General features: G+C 60.9%; 1 protein-coding gene across 3 annotated transcripts; it reads left to right on the top strand.

The window, feature by feature from the left end:
• The first annotated feature begins 4,562 nt into the window (after positions 1-4,562).
• Positions 4,563-25,457, top strand: Mast3 (microtubule associated serine/threonine kinase 3). Of its 3 annotated transcripts, XM_076846192.2 has the most exons (27): positions 4,563-4,709; positions 6,944-7,032; positions 7,108-7,180; positions 7,352-7,372; positions 7,868-7,946; positions 8,330-8,487; positions 8,662-8,737; positions 8,964-9,173; positions 9,268-9,369; positions 9,546-9,678; positions 10,836-10,894; positions 11,180-11,265; positions 12,958-13,166; positions 13,532-13,670; positions 15,964-16,096; positions 16,273-16,438; positions 17,042-17,143; positions 17,587-17,709; positions 18,111-18,220; positions 19,281-19,417; positions 19,894-20,138; positions 20,430-20,651; positions 20,931-21,157; positions 21,459-21,581; positions 21,982-22,118; positions 22,196-22,380; positions 23,441-25,457. In XM_076846192.2, exons 1-27 carry the CDS (start codon positions 4,621-4,623, stop codon positions 23,959-23,961), a joined length of 3,954 nt encoding a protein of 1,317 aa, XP_076702307.2. In that variant the 5' UTR covers positions 4,563-4,620; the 3' UTR covers positions 23,962-25,457. The 3 variants fall into 3 exon arrangements, with proteins under 3 accessions (XP_076702307.2, XP_076702316.2, XP_076702298.2); XM_076846201.2 differs by lacking the exon at positions 7,352-7,372 and having other exon boundaries at positions 7,111-7,180; XM_076846183.2 differs by lacking the exon at positions 7,352-7,372.
• The last annotated feature ends 48 nt before the right edge of the window (positions 25,458-25,505 follow it).

Genomic DNA, 25,505 nt, shown 5'->3' with positions numbered 1-25,505 from the left:
GCTGCTGGGATCACAGGCGTGGCCACTGCATCCAGCCTTTCCAAAAGCTTTTCTTTTTTAAAATTTACTTTTTAGTTGTAGGTGGACACAGTATCTTTATTTTTATGTGGTGCTGAGGATCGAACCCAGCGCCTCAGGCGTGCTAGGTGAGCGCTCTACTGCTGAGCCCCAGCCCCGGCCTCCACATGTTTTAATAAGAGAGAACAACATGGAGCCCACACTGGGTGCCTGGCAGTAGGCAAGTTACTGTCATTCAATCAGCAAGTGCTTATTAGACACCTACTGTGTGCCTGGTGCTAAAGGCATAAATGTGAACAAGAGGAACACATTCTTTCCTCCAGGGAGTTCTCAGCCAGCGTGAGGAGATGGCGATGAGCAAGCGTGTGGATAAACAAGACCCATTCAAGTGGGGAACTCATGGGGAGTTGCTGTTTGAGCCCAGGCATGGACAGATCTAGGCAGAAATTGGTACAAGGCAGTGGGAACGGGATATGCAAAGGTCCTGAGCAGGATGAAAAATTTTAAAGCTTTTGTCACTGCCTTGGGCAGGGAAAGATATTCTGGGGACAGGCATGGATGTGGTAGAGACAAAGAGGTAGGTAGGGCAACATTTGGACAGAAGAGAGTAGGGCCTGGAGCAAGTTGAGAAGCAGGGACTGCTGTCACCCCGTAGAGGAGAGGAATGTGTTGCCCAGAGACGCCCTGGGAGAGCGTCAGGACAGATCTGACTCTGAGTCCTTGGCCTCCACCCCAGTGAGGACAGGAGGGGAGGGAAGGAGCCCTGGGTTGGGCCTGGCAGAACAGACTTACCAGAGGAAATGGAGGCAGTTTGGGGCCAGAGGGGAGGCCACCAGGATGCCTCACTCACCACCAGGGGGCAGCAGAGCCAAGGTACCTCAGGCCATGCCAGCAAATGGGTCTCTGCCTCCTGGTGGCCCAAGCACCCTAAGAATAAGCCTTCATTTGTCCCCTTAGCTCCCAAGGCTCTAGAGGCCATGGTCCCTGTGTCCCTGCCCCCCACTTCCTCCCCAAACCTCTCTCCATCGCTCAGTCTGTTCTAGTCAAAGAGTTTGGGGGAGCTGGCCATCCTCAATGCAGGCTGGTGAGGCCCCAGGGCCTTTGGAATCATTTTCCCTCTGCCCAGAGCCCTGTTCCTTCCAGGTCTCCATGACGCCCTCAAACGGGCAACTGCGCCCACTTCTTTCCAGATCCTGGCCACACTGTTATGCTGTGTCCCTCCCTCTGTCCCCACCAGGAGTGTGACCTGCACGTCTTCTTGTGTGGTCCAGTTGTTTTTCTCCCTCAGAGGTTTGGGAGCCCCAAACCTGAACCTGTTATGATCATCTGTGTCCTCAGGGCAGGGCCTGGGATCCAGCAGGGGCTCGGCTCGGCTGATGCTTGTGGATGGGTGAATGGGGACAGCGGGAAGGAGTGGAGAGGTGGTGTTGAGAAAGATATGAGTGGGACCCCTGTGGACAAAGAGGCTGTTCCAGGCAGGAGCAGCACCGGGAGGCCCTGGGGCACCCCTGGGACCTCAAAGGCCAAGGGCAGGAAGAATGTGGCTTTTGTATCTGGGGCACTGGGAGCCCTACAGGATGTGGGGTTGGGAGAGGCACAGACGGGGGATGGGCCAGTGGGGAGGGCAGAAGGGCTGTCAGGGGGAGGCCTGGAGACCCACTTACCCAGTCCCTAGCACAAGCCGATAGAGGCAAAGGCCAAGGTCACAGAGGGGATGAGGCACCTGGGTAAGATCTGAACCTGAAGAGGGATCCATTCAGGGACTGTGCGGTTCTGCTCCAGAGCAGTGAGGAGCCGTGAGGGTGTGGGCACAGGGGAGGCCCGTCTGATGGACGGCCAGCGGGGTCAGAGCTCAGCTCTTCTGGTTTGTCTTTTTGCGGGGGGGATGGGGAGTACCGGCGATTGAACTCAGGGGTACACAACCACTGAGCCCCAGCCCCAGCCCTGTTTTGTATTTAATTGTGAGACAGAGTCTCACTGAGTTGCTTAGCACCTCGATGTTGCTGAGGCTGGCTTTGAACCCGCGATCCTCCTGCCTCAGCCTCCCGAGCCCAGCAACCCTTCTGTTTTTATGGGGCTGGAACCTGGGGCGCTCTACCACTGAGCCACATCCCCAGCCCTTTTTTGTTTGTTTGTTTTCAAGACAACCTGGCTAAGTGGCTGAGGCTGGCCTTGAACTTGTGATCCTGCTGCTTCAGCCTCCTGAGAGGCTGGGATGACCGGGGCCTGCCGCTGCGTCTGGCCAGAGATCAGCTTTTCAAGGCTGGCCTTCTCTGTTTCCGCGACAGCAGGCCCTGTGCTGAGGGGGGAACTGAGGCCAGATGGGCCTGGGAGAGGCCGCTGCTGGGGAGGCCAGGGCAGTGGGCAAGTGTGATGGGGCGTGGGGGTTGCTGGATGTATCTGTGGCTGGTGACAAGGAGCATCTTGTGTACCCAGCATATGCAGAGGTGTGTCCGGGACACATGGGTGGGGCGGGTGGCTCAGATGCAGAGACAAAATGTGGAGTCTGTGGCTCCATCCCTAGAACCGGGAGGCTCTGTTCCCTGAACCAAGCTCAGACCAGATGCTGGCCTGGGAGCTTAGGCGGCCCCCGCCACCCCCACCTCAGGACTCACCGCTGGCCCTCAAAACAGGTCCCAATGCATGGACTTCTCCTCCTGGCCCCACCGTAATCCAGACCCCAGTGGTCCCTTCCCACATGCCGTCCATGTCTCCTGCTGGCCTCCTGTCCCTTCCTGTCCTGTCCCCCCACAGCCCCTGCATCCCATGGAGGACATGGTGGATTCACAAACACAACCCAGATGGCGCCCCTTCCCGGCTCCCCGCAGCTCCCCGCTGCTCCTTTGCCTCCTCCTGCAGCTGGGAGCTGTGATCAGCCGCCAGCCCCTTCCCTCGCTCCTGCGTGGGATGCCCCTTCTCTGTGGCTGGCTGCTCTTCCTTCTCAGTGTCTCTGCTGGCCGCAGTGTGACCCTCTCTGAGAGATCTCCCAGCTAAAGCCACCATTGGCCAGTGTGGCACCCGCACTCGCTCTTTTCCTTTCTCCACTTTGGCATTTGACATAATATTGTTCACTTCATCGTTTCCTGTTGTTCTCTGCACCCCAGACTGGGAACCTCTGAGGACAAGGAAATTGTATGGCCTGGTCCCCACTGGGTCTTCAGAGTTCAGCACAGGAGTAGGCATAGAGTAGGTGCTCAATAAATGTTTGCTGAGTGAATGAATGACCTGATACCGGTGTCTGAACTCCAGGTCTGGGGAGCCTGGGGAAACATCCAATAGGTGGGGCACCTAGGAGTGGCACTGGGGATAGAGGGGCCCTGGCAGAGGATCTGGGAGTGACTTGTGAAGAGGGATGAGTCAGGACTATACACAGGGCATCAGCGCCCACCTCAGCCTCAGTCTCCTGGTCATAGATATGGAGTCTGGCTTCAGCCAGACCTCAGCTGAATTCCAAATGGTCCTGGCCCAGGAAGAGACCGCCCTCAGAATGGCTTCCTGGTTTCCAACACCTGGCTTCCTGGGACTGTCCTGAGAGGAGGAAGGAGACATCCCTCCACCTAGAGTGGCATCCAGAGTGAACACACATAGAACCCCAGCCTCGTGCCAGGCCCTCCCTGCGTCTCCAGTGCAACCCCGTGTTCACCCTGGGGCGTGTGACACACAGGAAACAGGCCAGGAGTTAGTGTGATGCTAACAGTTATGGGACTTGTGTCGCAGGGCGAATGGGAAGCTCTGTGGGCGCCACCTGCCTCTTGGAATCCTGGTGACAGCCCAGCTCTCTCCCGTTGTGCAGGAGACTGAGGCTGGAGAAGCTAACTGCTGACCGTGAATGTAGCTGGGCCGAGGCCCTCTCCCATTACACACGGGCATAGGAGGCCAGGTGCTCAGGTTCCATCTGCCCAACACTCCCCCTGGTAGCCAGTGGTGGGAGACGCTGGGACCCCCAGGGGCCCCCAGCCAGAAGTCGACAGGGCTGCCAGGGAAGGGAAGCTGGGTTTGCCACGCTGGATTCCAAGCAGTGGAGCCAGCACGAGCCCGGCCAGGACGCTTGGGTGGGTCTCGAGTGCCACACCCAGAAGGGCTTAGCGCGGCGGGAAAGAGGAAGGGGACAGTGATGGGATTTACGTTGGGGGAAAATAGGCAAGATCCCCCGCTCCCACTTGTGGAAGTGCCGCCAACGCCCCGCCCCCGACGCCTGGGGCCCTAGCAACGCCCCGCCCTCGCCGCCTGGGGCCCCAACGACGCCCCGCCCTCGCCGCCCGCGCCCCTGGAAACGCCCCGCCCCGCCGCCCTCAACCATAGCAACGCCCCGCCCACTCGCCGACACGCGGGTCCGCCGGCTACGCTTCCGTGTCTCTCGCCCCGCCCCTCCGGGCCAGGCCCCGCCCCCGCACTCGCCTGGGCGGGGTTCCCGCCGCGCTCCCGGGCGCGCGCTTCCTCCTCGCCGGCCCCCCGCCCGCGGCCCCGCGGCGCCCCCTGCCCGGCCCGGCTCCGCGGGGCTCCCGGGGCTCTTCCCGCCGCGGAGGTGCGCGCCCCGCCGTCGCCGGCTGCCCCCGCGCCTGCCCAACCTCGGGCGGCGGCGGCCGCACAAAGGGAAGCAGCATGTCCGACCCCAGCTACTGGACGGCGGTGGCGGCTCCCGGCCATCGGAGCCGCCTGGCCAAGGGCGCGCTGCTGCAGCGCTCCAAGAGGTAGGGGCACCGTGCCGGCCCAGGCGCGGCGGGGACCCAGCAAGTATGAGTTGCCAGACGTGTGACCCGGCGGCATGGCAGGGGCCATGGAGGGCCATCGTGGGAGCGGGGGCACGTTTTGAGATCAACGTATTCTCTAGGGTCCCAGGCAGCTTCCCTTTGCTGTCTGTCCCTGGGTATCTTTCTGCCCGGGTCGCAGCTGGGGTGGTGACAAAGGCAGCGGCAAGTTGGGACCGAGTCAGGATTCGAACCTTGGACTCTAGGTCTGAGCAGAACTGTAGAGGAGCTCGGAAAGACTGAAGCTGCTCTGTCCCAAGGACCCATTCAATGGAAATGTTGGCTCAGAAGCAAATATCTACTGCAGGAGGCTGGTGTGTGGGTGGGAAGTCAGGACCAAATAGCTGGGTTAACCCCAGGCAAGGCTGGGTCTCTCTGGAGGGAGCTGTGGACTCTAAGGATCTGGGTTCAAGTTTCAACTTAGCCATCACCTGGCTGTGTGACCTCATGATGATCTCTAACCCCTCTCGGGTTCCTCATTGGTGTTTCTGTTTGTCCAGATAGGCAAAGTCTGGGCAGTGGGACCAGCTGCTGAAAGACCTCAGTGCTGAGTTCAGGGCTTAGACTCTCCTCTGAGATCCTGGGGGCACCCTGGAGTGTGTCTGGGCCTGGCAGAGACTGGGTACAGGAAAGTGGCCTCAAGGCCTTGTTTCCTGCCAAATCCTTATTCTGTGCTGTGTCCTGGGCTCCATATGGATAGTTACTGGTCCTGAGCCTTCTCCAGGGAGGGTTGTGTAAACAGTTGGCTTTCGATAGGTGCTCAGAAAGTGAATGGATGATGCCTAGTTCTCCTTTGAGACTCGGATTTGGCTGTGGTTTCAAGGCCTTGCCTGGGAGCCAGAGGGAGGCCAACCGAGTGTTTTTTTCCAAATGCCACTGGAAGCAGCAAAGGACCCCAGCAAGCGCTGTGGGCCGCAGCGCTGGGGTGTGAGGATGTGGCGACTGGTGGGTGTGTGTGTACATGGGGGGTTGGCAGGAAGTTTGGCAGAAACCTACCGGTTTCACTTTTGTCTCTGTGCCTCTCAGGCTAGAGGACATCCCTGAGGCTGTTGGCGTCTGTGGGCCTCGGTTTCCCAGTCTGGGAAATGGGTGCAGCTTATCTCTCCTCCTCTTGGCCTTGTCAGGATTGGTAGAGTTGGTGTCATGCCCCCTAGGAGTCAGGGACCTCAGAGTGGTGTCTAGAGAAAGGCAACATGATAGGCACCCACCCCCCTGGGGTCCAAAGCTGAGCGCCGTGTGTGGGTCTCATGGAATCTCCCCCGATCCTTCGAGGTACACGGATGGGAAACAGGCTCCAGAAGGAGCTGCGCGTGGGCCCCTCTTCCCTGCCTGGTTGTCGCCTATGTTTACGGATCATGCCATCAGGTCTTGGCCTGCAAGGGCTGTGCCTCCTGCCTGGGACTCCGTCTCGTCCCTCTAGAGGCCCCAACCCTTGCCTGCCTCCCTGCAGTTCTCCTGCTGAGCTGCGTTGGTGGCTGCGTGGGGGCACCGCACATGGGAGCAGAGCAGGGCCCGTTGCTGGGCGACTGCTGGGGGTGGGGGGCAGGGAACTTGTCACTCTCGATTCCCTCTGCCAAGGCGGGGGCTGGGCCAGGGCCCAGGTGGGTGGAGGAAGGCCAGGCAAGGTGAAAGAGGCTGTGCCAGGAGTCTGGTGGCCAGAAGGGACCCGCGGTGAAGGGAGGAGAGAGGGGCGGTGGGCCAAGTGAGGCATGCTCACAGGAAGCCAGGTCGCCGTCCTCTGGTTCTTTGTCATGTGAGATTGGCATTTTAGGTGGATCCTGGGGGAAGGGGCTTGCCCACAGGTGGGGGCAGTGGCCTGGGGCGCGTGCGCAGGCACAGTGGCTGTCTCAGGCCAGTGGGGGCTCCAGGTGTCCCCTCTGCCTTATCTGCGGGTCTGCCTGGCAGTGGACGTGGCCTGGGTGGAGGGTGGGCAGCAGCTGCAGGCACAGACGCCTGAGGCTTGGCTGGGTCCCCTGGCCACGCACAGTGTCCACGGTGAGGCCGAGGTCCAGGCCCAGCACCTGGGAGAAACCACCCGGGTGGCGGGTGCAGCGGGAGTGGTCGGGCCCACTTCCGTCCTGCCGCCAAACTGGCCACACTTGTGCTCCCGGCTGGACATGTGGTGCCCTGCAGAGGCCTGGGCGGGCCATCTGACTCGTCCCTTGCTACCCCGACAGCTGCCGCAGCGGGAACCGCAAAAGCTTGGTCGTGGGAACACCGTCACCGACTCTATCCCGGCCCCTGTCACCACTGTCTGTCCCAACCGGTGAGTGTGGGGGGCCACAGGCAGGTGTCTCTGGCCTGTCTCTGTCCCCTGACTCAGTGTCCCCGCCCCCCTCAGCAGGCAGCAGCCCCCTGGACAGTCCCCGGAACTTCTCCGCTGCATCTGCCATTAACTTCCCCTTTGCCCGGAGGTGAGTGGTCGCCAGCCGCAGGGGACAGTGGCCGCAGGGGACAGTGCCCCGCAGGGCCCAGGCTGGGTGGCTGGATTTGCTCCTCATTCGCCTTCTCCCCTCCCCTCCCCTTGCCTGGTGATGGTGTCTCCCTCTGGCTCCTGCCCCTGGCAAACAATCGGCCCCCGGCAGCCACATCCACCGCGTGGACAGGTAATTGCAACGAGCCCGGGGAGGACGAGGGGCACCTGACTTCAGAACCAGTGAGGCCCTAAACAAGTCACCAGTTCACTCATCAAGAGCTGACTGAGCACCTGTAACATGTCAGGGACTTGAATGTCACTTGTTCATTCAACATTTATTGAGCCCCTGCTGTGTGCAGTGAATGGGAGGCTAGATTCTGGCCCTCAAGGAGTCCTTGATCTGCCAGAGGCAGCCAGTGTGTCCCCTAGCAGCTACAACTTAGAGGTCAAGGCTGAGATTGGGGGCACACTGGCAGCTGTAGTCAGGGAAGGCTTCCTGGAGGAGACGCCTGGGGTCAGGAAGAAAGCACACGCCGCGGATTGGCCAGCCCATGCCCCTGGCTCAGCCTTCCCAAGGTCCTTCTTCCAACGGAGCTATTTTCTGCAAGCCACAGTACCGACCTGGAGTCCCCACTGGCTACCAGGACTGGGCCATGATGCCATCTACTGCTGTTCCTCTTTCCAGGGCAGACGGCAGAAGATGGTCCCTGGCGTCTCTCCCGTCTTCCGGCTATGGAACCAACACGCCCAGCTCCACCGTTTCGGTACCCAGGGCTCCTCCTTGGGGGGTGCACAGGCGGGTGCCCCATGGGGAGAACACACCTTTGGTACTTTTTTAAGGTCTCAGTTATCCAGGAGGCAGACCTCCTGGTTGTCCCCACAGGCCCCATTCTGGTCAGTGGAGGGGGCCTCTGAACAGACCTAACATTGACCCCAAATAGCCCCCAATCTGGGGGACCCAGAGATTCCAGGCCTGTGAGGCCAGCGTCTGACCTGAGGGAGACTTGGGAATATAGGCAGGGAGGGCTTCCTGAAGGAGGGGGCGTGGGCGTGGGGTTTTGAAGGATGCCTAGGAGGTAGGCGGGGTGTGGTCCTGAGCGGAGGCACCCGGGCCCTGGCTCTAACCCTGACCTTCCCCTCCCGACAGTCAAGCTCGTCCTCCAGGGAGCGTCTCCACCAGCTTCCCTTCCAGCCCACGCCGGACGAGCTCTGCTTCCTGTCCAAGCACTTCCGCAGCTCAGAGAGTGTGGCTGATGAGGAGGGCCACCGCTCACCGCGCCTGCGCCCCCGCTCCCGCAGCCTCAGGTAGGCCTGACCTCGGCCCCAGGCCCAGCCCTTTCCTGGGCTGGTGTGGGGACCCACACTGTCCCTCCTCCACCTCTGGCCCCCACCTTTGGCCCAGAGCCAGGCCCCTTGCCTCCTCCTCTGGGCTGGGTCTCGTGTCCCATGTCACAAACTGTCCACCCGTCCCCCTTCCAGTCCTGGGCGCACATCAGGGACCTTCGACAATGAGATCGTCATGATGAATCACGTGTACCGGGAGAGGTTTCCCAAGGTGAGCCGCTTGGTGGCTGGGCCGGCCCAGTGCCGTCCTCGCGCTGTCCACCCCAGTCTGTGGGTGTCATGTCGTCCTTGCCTGTCCCTCCGTCTCTGACCTGCCGCCTCCTGCGCACGCTGCTGCTCTGCCCATCATCCCCTCCGTGGCATGGCTCGCTCTGTCCTGTACCGCGTGCATATGCCATTCCCCAGCTGCCCTCTGACCGGGTCCCCTTGACATCCAGGCCACGGCACAGATGGAGGGCCGCCTGCAGGAGTTCCTCATAGCCCATGCGCCGGGCGCACGGCTGGCCCTGGCGGATGGCGTCCTGGGCTTCATCCACCACCAGATCGTGGAGCTAGCCCGAGACTGCCTGGCCAAGTCTGGCGAGAACCTGGTCACCTCCCGCTACTTCTTGGAGATGCAGGAGAAGCTGGAGCGGCTGCTGCAGGATGTGGGTGGCCCGGGCTGGCCGCTGGGGGTCGATGGGGCAGGACGATGGGGCGGAGGGGCGTGGCCTGAGGCTGACGCCACGCCCACCTCCCCAGGCGCACGAGCGCTCCGACAGCGAGGAGGTCGGCTTCATTGTCCAGCTCGTCCGCAAACTACTCATCATCATCTCGCGGCCCGCCCGGCTCCTCGAGTGCCTGGTGCGTCCCCTTTTGCGCACAAATGCAAGGTCTCTGGCTGTGCAGGAGGACCGCGACAGTTCTCCCGTTGTGCAGGACCCAGGGTGCCACCTTGCTCGGGTGGGAGACCTGGGGAGGGGTCTGGAACTGCAGGAGCCAAGTGTGGGAGCCCCGCTGACCCCCTCTCCGCACCCCAGGAGTTCGATCCGGAGGAGTTTTACCATTTGCTGGAGGCGGCCGAGGGCCAGGCCCGGGAGGGCCAGGGCATCAAGACCGACCTGCCGCAGTACATCATCGGGCAGCTGGGCCTGGCCAAGGACCCGCTGGAGGGTGAGCCCGGCGGGGCGGGGCAGGGAGAGGGAACTGCCCAGGGAGCCGTCCGAGCGACCTCTAGACCCCACGCCACCCTGCCCTTTTTGTGCGGGCAAGTGCCCCAGATTCTGGGGTCAGTTCACCTCCGTGTCTTTGAACGCAGCATCAGCTGAGCCAAGGGCAGGGGCGAGACTCAGTGGTAGGCGCCTGCCTGGCACTGGATGCCCCGGGTTCCATCCCAGCACTGCAGGGGCAGGGCGAGTTCCTTTTAGGCCGCTGCGGTGGTGGGCACCTGGAGTCCCAGCTACCTGGGGCGTGAACCGAGATCTAGTGCCACGACAGCATGGGACTTGGGCCTGGGCCAGGCCCGAGTGGTCCAGGAGACTGGGAGGAGGTGACGGTGTCCAAGCTGAAGGGTGGATCCCAGGGAGGTGGCCCCCTGCAGGCGTCGGGGGCGCAGCACAGGCAAAGGCCCAGGGGTTGGACTCTGCCCGGTGAGGAGGGAAGGGGACGGCAGTGAAGGTGCTGGCAGGGGCTGGACATGGTCATGACGGTGGCAGCATTCACCAGCATCGTTGCTATGGTAACCCCATCATTGTTGCTATTAAAGCTGGGGAGACTGGGGCTCTGGGAAGATGAGGTCAGGCAGGTGTCCACCCAGGTGTGCCTGGGACCAGACCACCCGTAGACTGGCCATGGCTGCCCCCTGGACCTTGGGGGTGGTGCTGTGGAATGGAGATGCTGCAGGTAGCAGTGAGGGTCTGCCCCCGTGGGGGTGGCAGCGAGTGGCCCAGGCTTGTCTACTGAGCACCCTGGAGTGAAGGGACCGGGAATAAAAAGGAGCTAACCTGAACCCAGGCCTCGTCTTGGAGGCTCAGGTGCCCCGGCCAAGCCCAGAGGCTGAAAGTCACGAGGCCTCCCCGTGAGCAGTGCCCGAGTAGAGGGGAGGGGTCTCAGCCTGAAGCTCAGAGTCCTGAGCCATCTGAAGCCTGGGCTACCCATTGACCTTCTAGAAGGTTCCTCAGTCATTGCTTAGTCCAGCCTCTGGGTTTGGCTCAATGATGGTATCAGGAGCCTGGTCAGGATGTCCCCAGCCCGGCAGCAGCCCCACAGTACTCTGGAGGGAGCAAGGGGCAAGGCGTGAGGCTGTTCAAGCCTCTTCTCTCGATCTGCAGAAATTGAGCCTCTGAGTCACCTCGACGGAGGACAGCCCCCAGCACCCGAGTCCCCAGAGGTGAGTCATGCAGCACCAGGGTCCCCTCCTATCTGCTCTTCCAGAGTAGGCCAGGCAGACATGAGAGGGCTGGACTTGGGGGGGTCTTGGGTGTAGTAGGTGCTTAATAAATACCTGTGACTGGGGAGAGGTGGCAGAAGTGGGCCTGTCCCCCATGAAGGCTGGGGCAGGGCAGGCTGGGTGGGAGGGGGCACTGAAGGTGAGCCTGGAAGGAGGAGTAGGAGTTTCCCACGGGAGGGGACCAGCTCTGCAGGGGGCAGGGTCCTGAGCCCCTCCTGACCCTAGAGCCGTGCCCTGGTTGGCCCATCCCGGAGGAAGCCATGTGAGAGTGACTTCGAGACCATCAAGCTCATCAGCAACGGGGCCTATGGGTGAGTCCTCGGGTCCCTGACCCATTTCTCCTATGGGCAGAGGGATGGCTGAGGCCCTGGAAGCCCCTGTCCCTTATCAGCAAGACTCTCACCCTCATACTGGACGGGCAGACAGGGCAGCTGAGGGCCGCAGGGACACGGAGACACAGGTGCCAGGTGACTGCTTTGGATGGGCTCTGAGCAGCCTTTACCTGCCCCAGGGTAGAGGACTCTAGGGCTTGGGAGGCTGGTTAAGGAAAAAGATGACCCCATGCATACAGCAGGCAGTGCAGGTCATGTAGGTGGCCCGGACAGCTCTGCACAGAGCCGGGTCCCTTGCAGCTGAGACCCCTGGACACTGTGGTCTATTTCCTTCCTTCCTGATTGAGCAACATCCCCAGCTGTGAGACAGGGTCTCCCTCAGTTGCCTAGGCTGGCCTCTAACTTGCAGTCCTCCTGCCTCAGCCTCCTGAGTTGCTGGTGACACCACGCCCAGCTGGAGGTGACAGTTTAGGGTGTTACCATGGAAAAAGGGCGGGTCAAGGGGACTGCCAGGGAGAGGGGTGCTGGAGCAGGGCCTGTGTGTCCACCTGACACTCTGGGTCAGAGGTGCAGAGAGAGGCAACAGCTGAGGCCTCTGTACCTTTATCTGATCTGTGGTTGGGAGCTGGGCTGGCCACGTGGTTCTCAGTGGCTCTCAGTGGCCCTCAGTGGCCCTCAGTGGCCCTCGCTCTTGCTTGGGCTTGTTTCAGTCCTCCGGATGTTGTCAAAGTCTGAGCTGGTGCCAGTGGACCTTGCAGGAACTGGCGAGGCAGGTGTGAGAGAAAGCCAGCAGGGGGCGTGGAGGCAGGGGGAGGCGTGGGCAGGTCCGCAGGTGACAGTTAGATAGGAGCAGGGAGCCCCCGGGCCTCTGCACTGTGGGCGGGGCAACTTACAGCAGTTTATTATTATTTTATATACATCTAAAGACAGAAGAATATACATTTAAGTATTTAATTTTTTTAATATCTCCATTTTATTTTTATGTGGTGCTGAGAATCGTACCCAGTGCCTCACGCATGCTAGGCGAGCGCGCTACCACTTGAGCCACATCCCCAGCCCATAATTTTTTTAAGAGAAGAGCTCTAAGGCTCCCAACACAAAGAAATGATCAATGCGCCCAAGTGCGGTAGCTCATGCCTATTATCCCAGCAACTTGGGAGGCTGAGGCAGGAGGATCGAAAGTTCGAGGCCAATCTCAGCAACTTAGCAAGACCCTGTCTTAAAATAAAAAATAAAAAAGGGCTGGGGATGGAGCTCGGTAGTAAGCAGCCCCGGGTTCAATCCGGAGCACCACAATAAAAAGTATAAAAAAATAAAAAGTACACAATAAAAAGTAAAAAAAAAAAAAAAAGAAAAATGCTGGCTGTTCAAGGAGACGGAAGTGTCCCCATCCTTACATGTCCTGTATGTGCGTCCAGTGATCACACTGTGCCCCATAGTATAAGTACAATTATGTGTCCATTAATCATGAAAAATGAAATGAATAATTGGGGCCAATACACAGGGGCCATCATTGGCTCATTTGCATGACAGCAGGGGAGGGTGGCAGCTTTGGGAGGGGCGGTGGAGAGCGAGGGGCCTCCAGGAAGGCACCGCTGGGCAGGCTGGGTTCTGGGGCGGGGCGGGGTGTACCCACTGGGGCCTGGGGTTCAGCCAGTGCCCCACCCCCAGGGCTGTCTACCTGGTGCGACACCGCGACACGCGGCAGCGCTTCGCCATCAAGAAGATCAATAAGCAGAACTTGATCCTGCGCAACCAGATCCAGCAGGTGTTCGTGGAGCGCGACATCCTCACCTTCGCCGAGAACCCCTTTGTGGTCAGCATGTTCTGCTCCTTCGAGACACGGCGCCACCTGTGCATGGTCATGGAGTATGTGGAAGGTGGGGTTCCCGTCCCCCGCTCCCGCCTGTTCAGGCAGGGGCTCCCCCACAGCGCCTGGGACGCAGATGTGGCATCAAACTGACATCCGCCCTGTCCCCTGCCGGCTCCAGCCTGCCCTGGGGGACTCTCGGGAACCCCTGCTGGGAGTGCAGTGGGGGTGTCGGGAAAGGAGTGGGGGGGGCACGCAGCTACTGCGCATGTCCGTGCGGCCTGCATTGCTCTGGAGCCCCACCTGCCGGAGGGGTACCTGCATTACAGCGCCTCCAACCCAAAGCTAGGGAGTGTGCGCTGTGGAGTAGCTGGTACAGAGCGGAGAGCAGCACTTAATAGGCACCTGCAGTATGTACGTGCACCCCTCCCCCAGGCGGTGACTGCGCCACCCTCCTGAAGAACATGGGCCCGCTGCCCGTGGACATGGCCCGCATGTACTTCGCGGAGACGGTGCTGGCGCTCGAGTACCTGCACAACTACGGCATCGTGCACCGCGACCTCAAGCCCGACAAGTGAGTGCACGCTGGACCCCAGCCCTTCCCTGTGTGGGTGGTGGGGCCTGTTGGCCTGATGGCCTGGGGGCGGGGCTTGCAGCCTGGTGGCCTGGGGGGCCTTGTCCTGGGTGGTGTGGTGGGGTGCAGGCTCCCTTGCCCAGGGGCCTGCCTATCTCAACCATGCAGCATCATGGGGCCCCTCCTGGCAGGAAGGCAGAGAACCTGCACATGTGAAGTACCTATTGTGTACAGAGAAGAGGACAGACACTTAATAGGCACCAGCTGTATGCAGGGGAAGGCTAGTGTGCTTATGGACATGCTGGCAGTCAGGGAGAGGGGATATGCACTGAGGATGCACAAACTGGGTAGGAGATACCATGCACTCAGAGCCTCAACCACACAAAAGGAGAGAACATGCACTTATGAGGCGCCAACTATGTACAGGGAACAAGGACATGCACTTTGCAAGACTTTTAAGTGTAAAGCAAGTGACCAGATGGGTTGGTCTAGAGAAAAGAGGCAACATGTTCCCTGAGAGTCTTAGGATAGTTACATTCTGGTATCTAGTAAGCACCTACTGCATACCAGACTTCCAAGAGTGACTGGGAGACACAGGACTTTTTTTTTATTATTATAAAAATCTTTTTATTTATTATTTACTTTTAGTTGTAGTAGGACACCACTTTTATCTTATTTATTTATTTATTTATTTTTATGTGATGCCAAGGATCGAACCCAGGGCCTCACACGTGCCAGCCAAGCACTCTACTGCTGAGCTACAACCCCAGGCCCAGGACTACCTTCTTTGGAACCCCTGTATGATTTTTAAAGCACTCATTGAGCACCTTTGCATTTATTGAGCATCTGCTGAATACAGAGGAGAGAGCCACCTACTTATTGATTGCTTTCTCTATGTGAGGCAACAATCACGTGCTTCTCAGATACTTGCTGTGTGGAGATGTGAACGTGAGTGCTGAGAGCAGTGTTTCCAGCCATCGCAGTTTGTGAAACAAAGCAAATGTGATTTGACATCTGCTCTGCATCTGGCCTGGCCTCTGTGCTCTAAGGAACCCAAACCAAAGTAGAAGGGACTCTGCCCCTAAGGGCTGGGGTGTCATTGGCGGAGCACTTGCCTAGCACGTGCAAGCCCTGGGTTCATCCCCAACACTAGAAAGAAAAGAAAAGGCACCAGGCACGGTGGCACACGCCTGTCATCCCAGTGGCTTGGAAGGCTGAGGCAGGAGAATTCCCAAGTTCAAAGCCAGCCTCAGCAAAAGCGAGGCCCTAAGCAACTCAGTGAGACCCTGTCGCTAAATAAAATACCAAATAGGGCTGGGGATGTGGCTCAGTGGTCAAGGGCCCCTGAGTCCAATCCCTGATGTTCCCCTAAAAGGAAATAAAAGGAGAGCAACAGTGATGTTCATAGTAGGTGCACACAATTGCTTTATAGAGCCAGGGTACACAGATGGTAACAAATAAATGCTTCACTAAATGATGAACATACAGCATGAACTTTCCAGAAACTCATTTTTTAAATTGTTTAAAATCATTGATAGATCTTTGTTTTATTCCTTTATTTATATGTGGTGCTGAGGCTCGAACCCAGGGCCTCACACGTGCCAGACAAGTGCTCCTCCGCTGAGCTGCTTCCTCTGCCCCAGAAATTTTTGTTTGTTTGTTTTTGAGAGCAGGTCCCGCTGCATTGCCCAGGCTGGCCTTGAACTCTTGGGCCCAAGAAGTCCTCCCACCTCGGCCTCCTGAGAGGCTGGGCCTACAGGTGGGCAGCGCACGCCCAGCTCTAGGCAACTGTCCTGAACAGCAGGGCGCGGCCAGGCCTGGTGTCCCCTGGAGCTTGAGATCAGGGTCCCTACAGGTACCCAAATCGGCAGAGTCTCAGCTTCCTTTTATAAAATGCAGCATTTTCAAAATAACCCTCACACGTCCTCTCTGGGCCTTACCGGGCCTGCAGGGCACCTGCCGTCGCTGTCCTGCGTTGTTCAGGGACTGAGGGCCGGAGCATGTCTGTGTGTGTCCGGTGCAGACACATATTTTAAAAATATTTTTCAGTCCACAGTCGGTTGTCTCTGTGGATGCGGAACCATGAGTACAGGGGGCCAACTGTATACAGTAGGTGTTCAGCAGTGACACAACCTGTTGGGCCACAGAGACCCTTGTGACACAGCCTGGGACCCCTGCTCTTCCAGTAGCCCTGGGGGCAGGTGGGGGCAGGCCTGGGCCCCCTGGGAGCTGCGCCGGGTGACAGGCAGGTGACTTCGCCTCGCCCACCTGAGCGCTCTGCCCATGCCCACAGCCTGCTCATCACCTCCCTCGGCCACATCAAGCTGACCGATTTCGGCCTGTCCAAAATTGGCCTCATGAGCATGGCCACCAACCTCTACGAGGGCCACATTGAGAAGGACGCCCGCGAGTTTGTGGACAAGCAGGTGAGCAGGTGGCGCACGGCGGCCCCTGGGCGCAAGGCCAGCCCCAGGGATGCCGGAAAATGGAGAAAAGTGACCCCTGGAGTTCTGCCCACCCCATGACCAGCCTGGTCTCCCCCTGCTCCCTCCTGGGTCCGTCCTGGGCTGGGCCACCCTCAGCTGCCCGCTCTGCCTGCCAGGTGTGCGGGACCCCCGAGTACATCGCCCCCGAGGTGATCTTCCGCCAGGGCTACGGGAAGCCGGTGGACTGGTGGGCCATGGGGATCGTCCTCTATGAATTCCTGGTGGGCTGCGTGCCCTTCTTCGGAGACACCCCTGAAGAACTCTTCGGCCAGGTGGTCAGCGGTGCGTTCCCTCCCCGGCCCTGGTCTCAGCCCTCCTGGGTCCCCCCTCGGGTTGGGAAGTAATGGCCCTGCCTGAGGATTGACCGCTGACACTGTGCCCTGGGGACACGGTCCAGGGTGAGAGGGATGGTCGGCTTCACCATCGTGGTGCTCCCTGTCCAGCAGGCAGATGGACAATCAGAGAGAGGAGCCAGGCGCGGTGGAGCAGCCTTCCAATCCCTACAGCTTGGGAGGCTGAGGCAGGAGGATTGCAAGTTGGAGGCCAGCCTCAGCAATGTAGCAATGTCTCAAAAAAAAAGGCTGGGGTGTGGCCGAGCAGTAGAGCGCCTGCCCCGCTCCTGAGGCCGCTCCACCCAACACCCAGCACCGCACAAAAGAAAAGGCAACTCTAGAGGCGGAGAGTGCCCAGGAGGGCAGCAGGGCAGCCCCGGGGGAGGCGGCTGTTGCGGAGGAGCCGGGAGAGCTGCGGGGACAGAGACCGAAAGGCTCGGGAGGAGGGCTCCGCTGCGGGGTGCTCGTCAGGCTTAGGGGCACAAGGGAACCCAGGGCCAGGAGCACAGCGAGGGGGGGTGGTGGAAGGCGCCTCACCCCTCCCTTGTTTTAGATGAGATCATATGGCCCGAGGGGGACGAGGCCCTCCCGGCCGATGCCCAGGACCTCATCACCAGGCTGCTGCGGCAGAGCCCCCTGGACCGGCTGGGCACCGGTACGCAGGCGGGGAGGGTCGGGAGGGTGTCCGCTTGGGACTCGGGGCCCAGGGACCGGGAGTGGGGATGGGCCCGGGGCGAGAGCTGTCCTGGGGCAGCTGCCTGGAGGGGGAGGCTGGAGCTGGGGTTTTGAGGGTCGCGTAGGAGTGCGCCAGGGCAGGTGGCCTCCGAGAGCTGTGGGGTCGGGGGCTCACAGGGGACGCTGAGGCTGAGGAAGGATTTGGGGCTGTGTCCTGAAGTCCTGGGGGGTGCCACCCAGGGAATCCGGGATCCAGCAGGGACAGGCGCTGGAGCGGGGCTGGCCTGGGCCGAGCCGACTGTTGGCTCCGCGCGGTGGGGGGTTCCTGGCCTGGGTTTCCAGTCCTGCCTGGGCCGCGTCACGTTCAGGCTGCGGGGGCTGTGGGGCGTGGCCGGGCCCCGGGCTCAGGCCGCGTGTCTGCAGGCGGCACCCACGAGGTGAAGCAGCACCCCTTCTTCCTGGCCCTGGACTGGGCGGGGCTCCTGCGACACAAGGCCGAGTTTGTCCCGCAGCTGGAAGCCGAGGACGACACCAGCTACTTCGACAGTACGTGGTCCAGAGGGTCCCCGGGGTGGGGGACAGTCGAGGAGAAGGGGACACCCTGCTGAGTTTCCGTGGAGGGACTCCTCAGGGAGGGCTGAGGGCCTGGACAACCCTTCTCCCCATTTGAGGCTGCTGCCAGGCACAGAGCAAGGGCGCTGTTTCCCGCACCTTCTCAGAACTTACTGCATGTCAGAGGTCTTCTCTGAGCATCTGTTTCCTCTTTGGTGAATTGGGGAAAATCCTTTGCATTTGAAAGACAGTTTTACCTAATTCTGGACGACCCATTTCAAGGATGAGGAATCTGAGGCTCAGAGACAAGAATTCCTGTCCAGGGTCCCTAGACCCACCGGGCAGGGCCTTTGTCCTGGTGTGCCCTCATCCTGCCGTGCCTCTCCCTCCCACAGCACGTTCAGAACGGTACCGCCACCTGGGCTCTGAGGATGAGGAGACCAACGACGAGGAGTCCTCCACTGAGATCCCCCAGTTCTCCTCCTGCTCCCACCGGTTCAGCAAGGTGGGCCGGGGCCGGGGTGTGTCTGTGCGCAAGAAGTGTCGCCAGGCGTCTGTCTGTCTGCTAGCTTTTCTGGGTGTAGGGTTTTTTGGTCGTTGGTTTTTGTACCAGGGATTGAACCCAGGGGCACTCAACCACTGAGCCCATCCCCAGCCCTGTTTTGTATTTTATTTAGAGACGGGCTCACTGAGTTTCTTAGCGCCTCCCTTTTCCGAGGCTGGCTTTGAACTCGTGATCCTCCTGCCTCAGCCTCCCGAGCGCTGGGATGGCAGGCGTGCACCTCTGTGCCCGCTATGTGTGTTTTTTAATTTGCAATAAAACACATACAACAAAGCTCACGTTTCAGCCACTCTGAAGTGCACAACTTAGTGGCGTTGAGCACAGTCACAGTGTGTCAACCCCAGCCCTGCCCAGCTCCAGAGCATCAGTACCACCCTAAAGGAGACCCCGTCCCTGCCAGCACCCCCAGCCCCCGATCTGCTTCCTGTCCCCATGGACACGCCTGTTCTGGACATTCCACGCCACGTGGCCTTTTGCTGGCTTCTGTCACTCAGCGTCATGTTTTCGGGGTCCATCCACCTTGTGTTCTGTGTTGGTGCTTCTGCCCTTTATGGCTCAGAGGGCTCTTCTGTGTGGCTGGACCACGTTCCGTTGGTCAGCCATCTGCTGGAGGACACTTGGTGTGCTTCTTCCTTGTGGTGACAGCCCTGGATGCTGTGCTGGGTGCTGTGCTGAGTACTGGGTGCTGTGCTGGGTGTTATTCTTCACCCCCACAAGCTTATGTTAAATGCCTCCCTTTATTTAAAGTTTGGTCAGAAATCTCTCTGCTCTGCTTTGGGCTGAGCCCTGGGTGAGACTGACCCCAGTGGCCAGGCCACGCTGAGCCTCAGTTTCCTCATCTGTACATCAAGCTAAAGACCATTGTCTTTGGGGATGTGGCGACGGAGGGAGTTAAATGGAGGCACCTGGTGTCGGAGACGCGCTGCCTGGCCGGGCCCTGGTGCGGCTGCGGCTGCGGCTGCCCTCGCCATCCTCATCCCTGTGGTCTTTCGCCGCCTCTCAGGTCTACAGCAGCTCTGAGTTCCTGGCCGTCCAGCCCACGCCTACCTTCACTGAAAGGAGCTACAGTGAGGACCGAGAGGAAGGGTGGGAGCGCAGCAGCGAAGGGGAGAATGGCCGTCGGCCGAGCACTGAAGTCCGGTAGGTGGCCCAAGGGTGTAGGCAGATCCAGCCTCCCAGCCTGCTGAGGTTGAAGGAGCTTCCCAGTGGCCCAGTAGAAAAGGGTCAGACACATTTGCCAGATTATCAGACCCCTCCTAACCTCACTCCCTTTGGCTCTGGATTCCTAATCGCACCAAAAATTAAAGCAGCTGTGCACCATCACACCGCTGGGCTTCTGCTTACACTGTTCCTTCTGTTCAGAATGTCTTGTTAACAGACTCCTATTCATCCTTCAAAGCCCAGACCCCACAGAAACAATCAGTGTCTGCTGGAGAATGGGCGTTGGAGGCTGGGTTTTAAAGGTCAAATAGGAGTCCTCCAGGCACACAGAGGCCTCCCCTGTATTGCACCTGTATTGCCTCAGCCTCCAGGCTGAGTAAGACGTGGCCAGGAGGGGCCACCTATGCTGCGGTGCAGGCACCTGGTCAGAGGGACGCGGCTCTCCCTCCCGGCAGGCTAAGGTCCTGGACGTCCTCCGGCTCCTCCTGTCACTCCTCTTCGTCGCAGCCTGAGCGGGGCCCCAGCCCATCCCTCCTGGGCACCGTCAGCCTGGACACGATGCCCAAGTTTGCCTTCTCTTCAGAGGACGAGGGAGCAGGCCCAGCCTCTGGGGACACTAAGAAGCCCGTCTTCATTCTGGGGGAGCCCGACCCCCCTCCGCCAGCCACCCCAGTGGTGCCCACGCCCTCAAGCCTTTCCGGTAAGGGGCCCAGGGGCAGGAGGGCTGTTGGCTGGGGGCTTTGGGGGTGCGCAGGAGTCCCCAGGGGGGTCTCAGGCCCCCGGAGCCGCGGTCAGGAGGGCGACAGCCCCAGCTTCACAGGGTCAAGATGGGGTTGGGGAGCCCCGAGAGGAGACAGAGGACCCACTGGGCGGGAGAGAGGACGCCTCCAGGAAAGGGAGGGGACTCGGCGCAGGGACAGGGAACCAGGCGGCCGCTGTGTGTATGCCAACCGGAAGGAGGGGCGCCGGGTGACCTCGCCGACCCCCTCAGCTGACGCAGCGGCCCTGAGCCACGCGCGCCTGCGGAGCAACAGCACGGGCGCCCGCCACTCCACGCCCCGGCCCCTGGATGCCGGCCGGGGCCGCCGCCTCGGGGGCCCGAGAGACCCAGGGCCCGAGAAGTCCCGGGCCTCCCCCAGCAGTGGTGGGGGCAGCGGGGGACGTGTGCCCAAGTCAGCGTCCGTCTCTGCCCTGTCGCTCATCATCACAGCAGGTAACAGCTGAGGCTCCATCTTGGCCCGATGCTACCCAGGTGTGTGTCACCAGCAGGCCCAGGACAGCTGTGGCCAGGGACTCGGGAGCTGGGAGGGGGTCCCAGCGGGTCCCCTTGGGCTGAGCCCTAGAGGAGGAAGCGCTGGCCCCTGGGGACCAGCTCCAGGCCTGGGGGCGTCTGTGCTGCTGAGCCCGGGTTGCAGGCGGCCACCGTGCCCACCGTGGGGGAGGAGGCTGCCCCGTGGGGACCCACAGGGAGTGATCCCCCCGATGCCCACAGATGACGGCAGCGGCGGCCCCCTCATGAGCCCCCTGTCCCCGCGCTCCCTGTCCTCGAACCCGTCCTCCCGAGACTCCTCGCCCAGCCGGGACCCGTCCCCCGTGTGCGGCAGCCTGCGGCCCCCCATCGTCATCCACAGCTCGGGCAAGAAGTACGGCTTCAGCTTGCGGGCCATCCGCGTCTACATGGGTGACAGTGACGTCTACACCGTGCACCATGTTGTCTGGGTGAGTGGGGGGGCACCCAGGGTGAGTGGGGACAGCAGGGTGTCCTGCAAGTGTGGCTCCCACCAGTGGCAGAGGCAGCTGGAGTCGGCGTCTGTCTCCGCCCAGCCCCTGGTCACCGTGGCAGGGGCGCATGGTGGCAGGGGCGCACGGTGGCAGGGGCGCAAGGTGGCAGGGGCGCACGGTGGCAAGGGCACCTGTGCCCCCCACTGCCCAGCGCAGGGAAGCCGAGGCCTGTGAGGGCAGCAGCTGGAGCCCTGGGACGTGGGGTGGCCAGCCCTGAGCCGTGTCCCCCTGTCCCCAGAGCGTGGAGGACGGGAGCCCTGCCCAGGAGGCGGGCCTGCGCGCTGGGGACCTGCTCACGCACATCAACGGGGAGTCGGTGCTGGGGCTGGTGCACATGGACGTGGTGGAGCTGCTGCTGAAGGTGCCCGCGCAGCGTCCGCTCTGGGCCTCGCGTCCTCCCTCTGCCCCCTTGTGACCTGCCAGAAGCCATCCTGCCCCCTGGCCACCCTGTGTGGCTCCCCCAGCTCCCTGTGGCCACAGGCAGCTGACCTAGGACCTTGTGCAGGACACGGATGAGCATCGGGAAGGGGCGGAGGCGGGTGCTGCTGGTAGCTCCCGGGACCACATGGAGCGGTAGATGGCTCCAGGTGGCGGGGCTGTGTCTTTGACCCTGTGGGTGGCAGACCATGAGGTGAGGGGTGTGTGGACAGGGAAGGGGGGACACTACGCAAAGGAATGGACGGGGGGGGGGGGGGGGGGGGGCTCGGTGGCCCAGCGCCAGAGCACAGAGGCCCGCAGGCGACCCTGCCATCTGTCCACAGAGCGGTAACAAGCTCTCCCTGCGGACCACGGCCCTGGAGAACACGTCCATCAAGGTGGGCCCGGCGCGGAAGAACGTGGCCAAGGGCCGCATGGCGCGCAGGAGCAAGCGGAGCCGCCGGCGGGAGACCCAGGACCGGTGAGCGGCGGGCTTCGGGGACACGGGGTGCAGGCAACCACTTCCGGTTGCTCATCGTGTCCCCCGCACTGTCCCAGGCGAAAGTCGCTCTTCAAGAAGATCTCCAAGCAGCCCGCCTCCGCGCTGCACACCAGCCGCAGCTTCTCCTCCGGCCTCCACCACTCGCTGTCCTCCAGCGAGAGCCTCCCGGGCTCGCCCACGCACAGCCTCTCCCCCAGCCCTACCACGCCCTGCCGCAGCCCCGCCCCCGACGCCCCAGCAGGTGGGTGCGCACCCAGCCCCCAGAGGGCTGGTCCCCGGGAAGGAGGCAGCAGGACCTGGGGACAGGGGTGACCACCTGGAGCCTTCCCGCCTCCTAGGGCCCAAAAGGCAACCTGGGGTGGCCAGAGACAGATGTGGGGGTCGGGGAAGGGGTGTGCAGCCGAGGAACACCGTGAGCCGTGGAGGAGAAGGGAAAGCAGGAGGCGGCTGCTGGCGGTTTAAGGAACAGATCCCGCCAAAGATCTGGGTTTAAAATGGGGGGCGACAGGGGGCCATTGGGACTGAACTGGGTGGGGAGGGCCGGTCTGGGTGTTGGGAAGATTGTTGAGTTGAGCTGACCTGGGGAGCCCCTAGTCTTGAAATCTGGGCTAAGTGGCTCACACCTGTAGTCTCAGCTGCTCAGGGGGCTGAGGCAGGAGGATCACAAGTTCAAGGCCAGCCTGGGCAACTTAGCAAGACCCTGTCTCAATAAAATTAAAAAGGGCTGGGGGTATGGCTCAGTGCTGCATCATTTGCCTAGCATGCGAAAGACCCTCGGATCAGTCCCCAGTACCATTTTTTTTAAAAAGTCTGTGCCATGGCACCTGCCTATAATCCCAGCAGCTCTGGAGGCTGAGACAGGAGGTTCACAAGTTGGAGGCCAGCCTCAGTAATTTATTAAATCCATAAGCAAGTTTGTAAAACCCTGTCTCAAAAAATTAAAAGGACCAGGGATGTGGCTCAGTGGTAGAGCACCACTGGCTCAATCCCCCAACCACCCCATATCCCCCACCCCCCACCAAAAAAAACACGCCACTGGGAAAGGGTCAGACCTGAAGGAGGGAGAAACTGAGGCAATTCAGAGGGGAGGCAGGGAAGGCTTCTTGGAGCAAGGGGTGAAAGGGCTGGGCTTTGATGGATGAGTAGGAGTTCGCCCAATCTAGGCCAAGGGAAGGGCCCTGTGCAGATGGGTGGCACCGGTGAAAGATGTGGGCTTTGGCAGGTTTGGTCAGTCCCAGGGCCCCACCTGCAGGCTGGGGACATTGAGGCTGGTGGCTCTGACCTGTGCCTGTCACCCACAGATACCGCATCCCCACCCAGCGTGTCCCCGAGCTCCAGCAGCCCTGCCTCCCCAGCCGCTGCTGGCCACACCCGCCCCAGCTCCCTGCATGGCCTGGCTGCCAAACTGGGGCCGCCACGCCACAAGACTGGCCGCCGCAAGTCCACGAGCAGCATCCCTCCCTCCCCGCTGGCCTGTCCACCCGTGGCTGCAGCCCCACCGCGCTCGCCCTCGCCCCTGCCCGGGCACCCCACCCCCCGGTCCCCGCGGCTGCGTCGGGGCCAGTCAGCCGACAAGCTGGGCACAGGAGAGCGGCTGGATGCGGAGCCCGGGCGCCGCAGCCGCGGGCAGGACTCGGAGCTGGTGGTGATGCGGCGGCTGCACCTGTCCGAGCGCCGAGACTCCTTCAAGAAGCAGGAGGCGGTGCAGGAGGTGAGCTTCGACGAGCCGCCGGAGGAGGGCGCTGTGCTGCTCGCCGCGGTGCCGCAGATCGCCGTGGAAGGCGCCGAGGGCGCGCCCGGAGCCCCGGCCGCGAAGGACTGAGCCCAGCCGCCGCTCCCGGGCCTCGAAGCCACGCGTTCTTCGTGCTGTCTTTTCCCGTCAAGTCACGCCTGGATGGAGACTGACACATCAGCCTGCGACACCTAGAAGGCAGAAGCCATCTCGGTCCTTGCTGGAGGGTGGAGACAGCGCCTCCCTCGTATTCTGGTGGCCGTGGGGCAGGAGGAGCAGGGATGGGGGCTGCGGGCGACGTTGTAAATAGCAGAGAGTCCTTGCAACTAATTTATTACTTTTTATAAGCAATAGTCAGACTGGCCGTTCCTCGGAAGCGGCTGCCAGGTCTTGCCCCAGGCACCTGAGACCCGACTACAGACCCTGCCCTCTGGGCTGAGAAGGAAGCACTTTGGACAAGTCGTGTGTTTGTGTTTTCTAGTTTGTCTGTACTTTCAAAGTGTGTGTATGTGTGTGTGTGTGTGTGTGTGTGTGTGTCCGTCCTGATCCCATTTCCAACCCAAGATTGATTTGAGAGGATGCAACCAAGCTCACTGGTCCAGGCCAGGTTTGGATATGACCTGGAGGGTCCACAAATTGTGCTTCCCCCAAAACAATCTAATCTCAATGATGGACTGGATTCTGAGGGTCACTTCCCACTGTCACAGCTGCCATCCCCAATCCATCCTTGCTAGAGTCTGCCTCCAATCCTGCAGGCTCCAGCCTGGAGGAGGTAGTGGGTGTGGGAGCTGGGGCTTTGATGGATGAGTAGGAGCTCACCAGGTCTAGACAGAGGTCTCCTACTCCACTGGCAGGTGTCCCCGATGCCCTGGGAGGCACAGGCCTCAAAGGCTACTGCCAAGGAGGGGGTGTCTACTCTGGACAAAATCCCATGTCTTCAGGGTCCACCAGAGTGAGCCCTTGACCATGATATGTCTGAAACATCCGTCAGCAGGGCCTTCAGTGTCAGCCTCCCTGGGAAGAGGTTCCAATGAGGAAGGCCAGCTGAGGGCAACAAGACCCAGGTTTGAATTTCAGCTTCACTGTGTGGCTCTGGGAAAATGGCTTTCCCACTCTGTGCCTGAGTTTCCTTGTGTTTACAAGACTAATCCCAATGACTATTTATTAAGCACCTACTGTGTGCCAAGCGCTTTTACTCATGGCTTCTCCCTCTGCCGGCCCTTAGAAGGCTGGAGGTGGTATTGTGATCTCTGTTGTACAGTCCAAGCAGCTGAGGCCCAGCATGGCCCAGGGAGGGTCCTGGTAGAAGAGAGCATCTGCCAGGCCCTGTTGCAGGCAGTATCATCCAGAGAGCTTAAACGATGTCAGCTACAGCAGATTCTAGCCTCAGTTCTTTCCCAGTGATGCTGCGGGTGACCCGCTGTGCATCTGGGAGGCAGCTGGTGAGACCGCTCACACCCCCTGGTGAGGGAGATTCCCGCGCTGCAGCCTGCTCCGCATTCCACCCTGAGCCCTCGCGCTGCCTGGTGTCGAAGGGCAGACCTCGGCTGTGCATGACTCGCCCCTCCGTCCATCCTGGAGCTGGCAGTGAATAAAAGCCACACTTACAAAGAGGAGGTCTCATGTCTATTTGT

This window comes from Callospermophilus lateralis, chromosome 1, assembly GCF_048772815.1.
Source record: "Callospermophilus lateralis isolate mCalLat2 chromosome 1, mCalLat2.hap1, whole genome shotgun sequence".
NCBI classification, from domain to species: Eukaryota; Metazoa; Chordata; class Mammalia; order Rodentia; family Sciuridae; genus Callospermophilus; species Callospermophilus lateralis.
The sequence above is the reverse complement of the archived record's forward strand: the minus strand, read 5'-3'. Positions and strand labels throughout refer to the sequence as shown.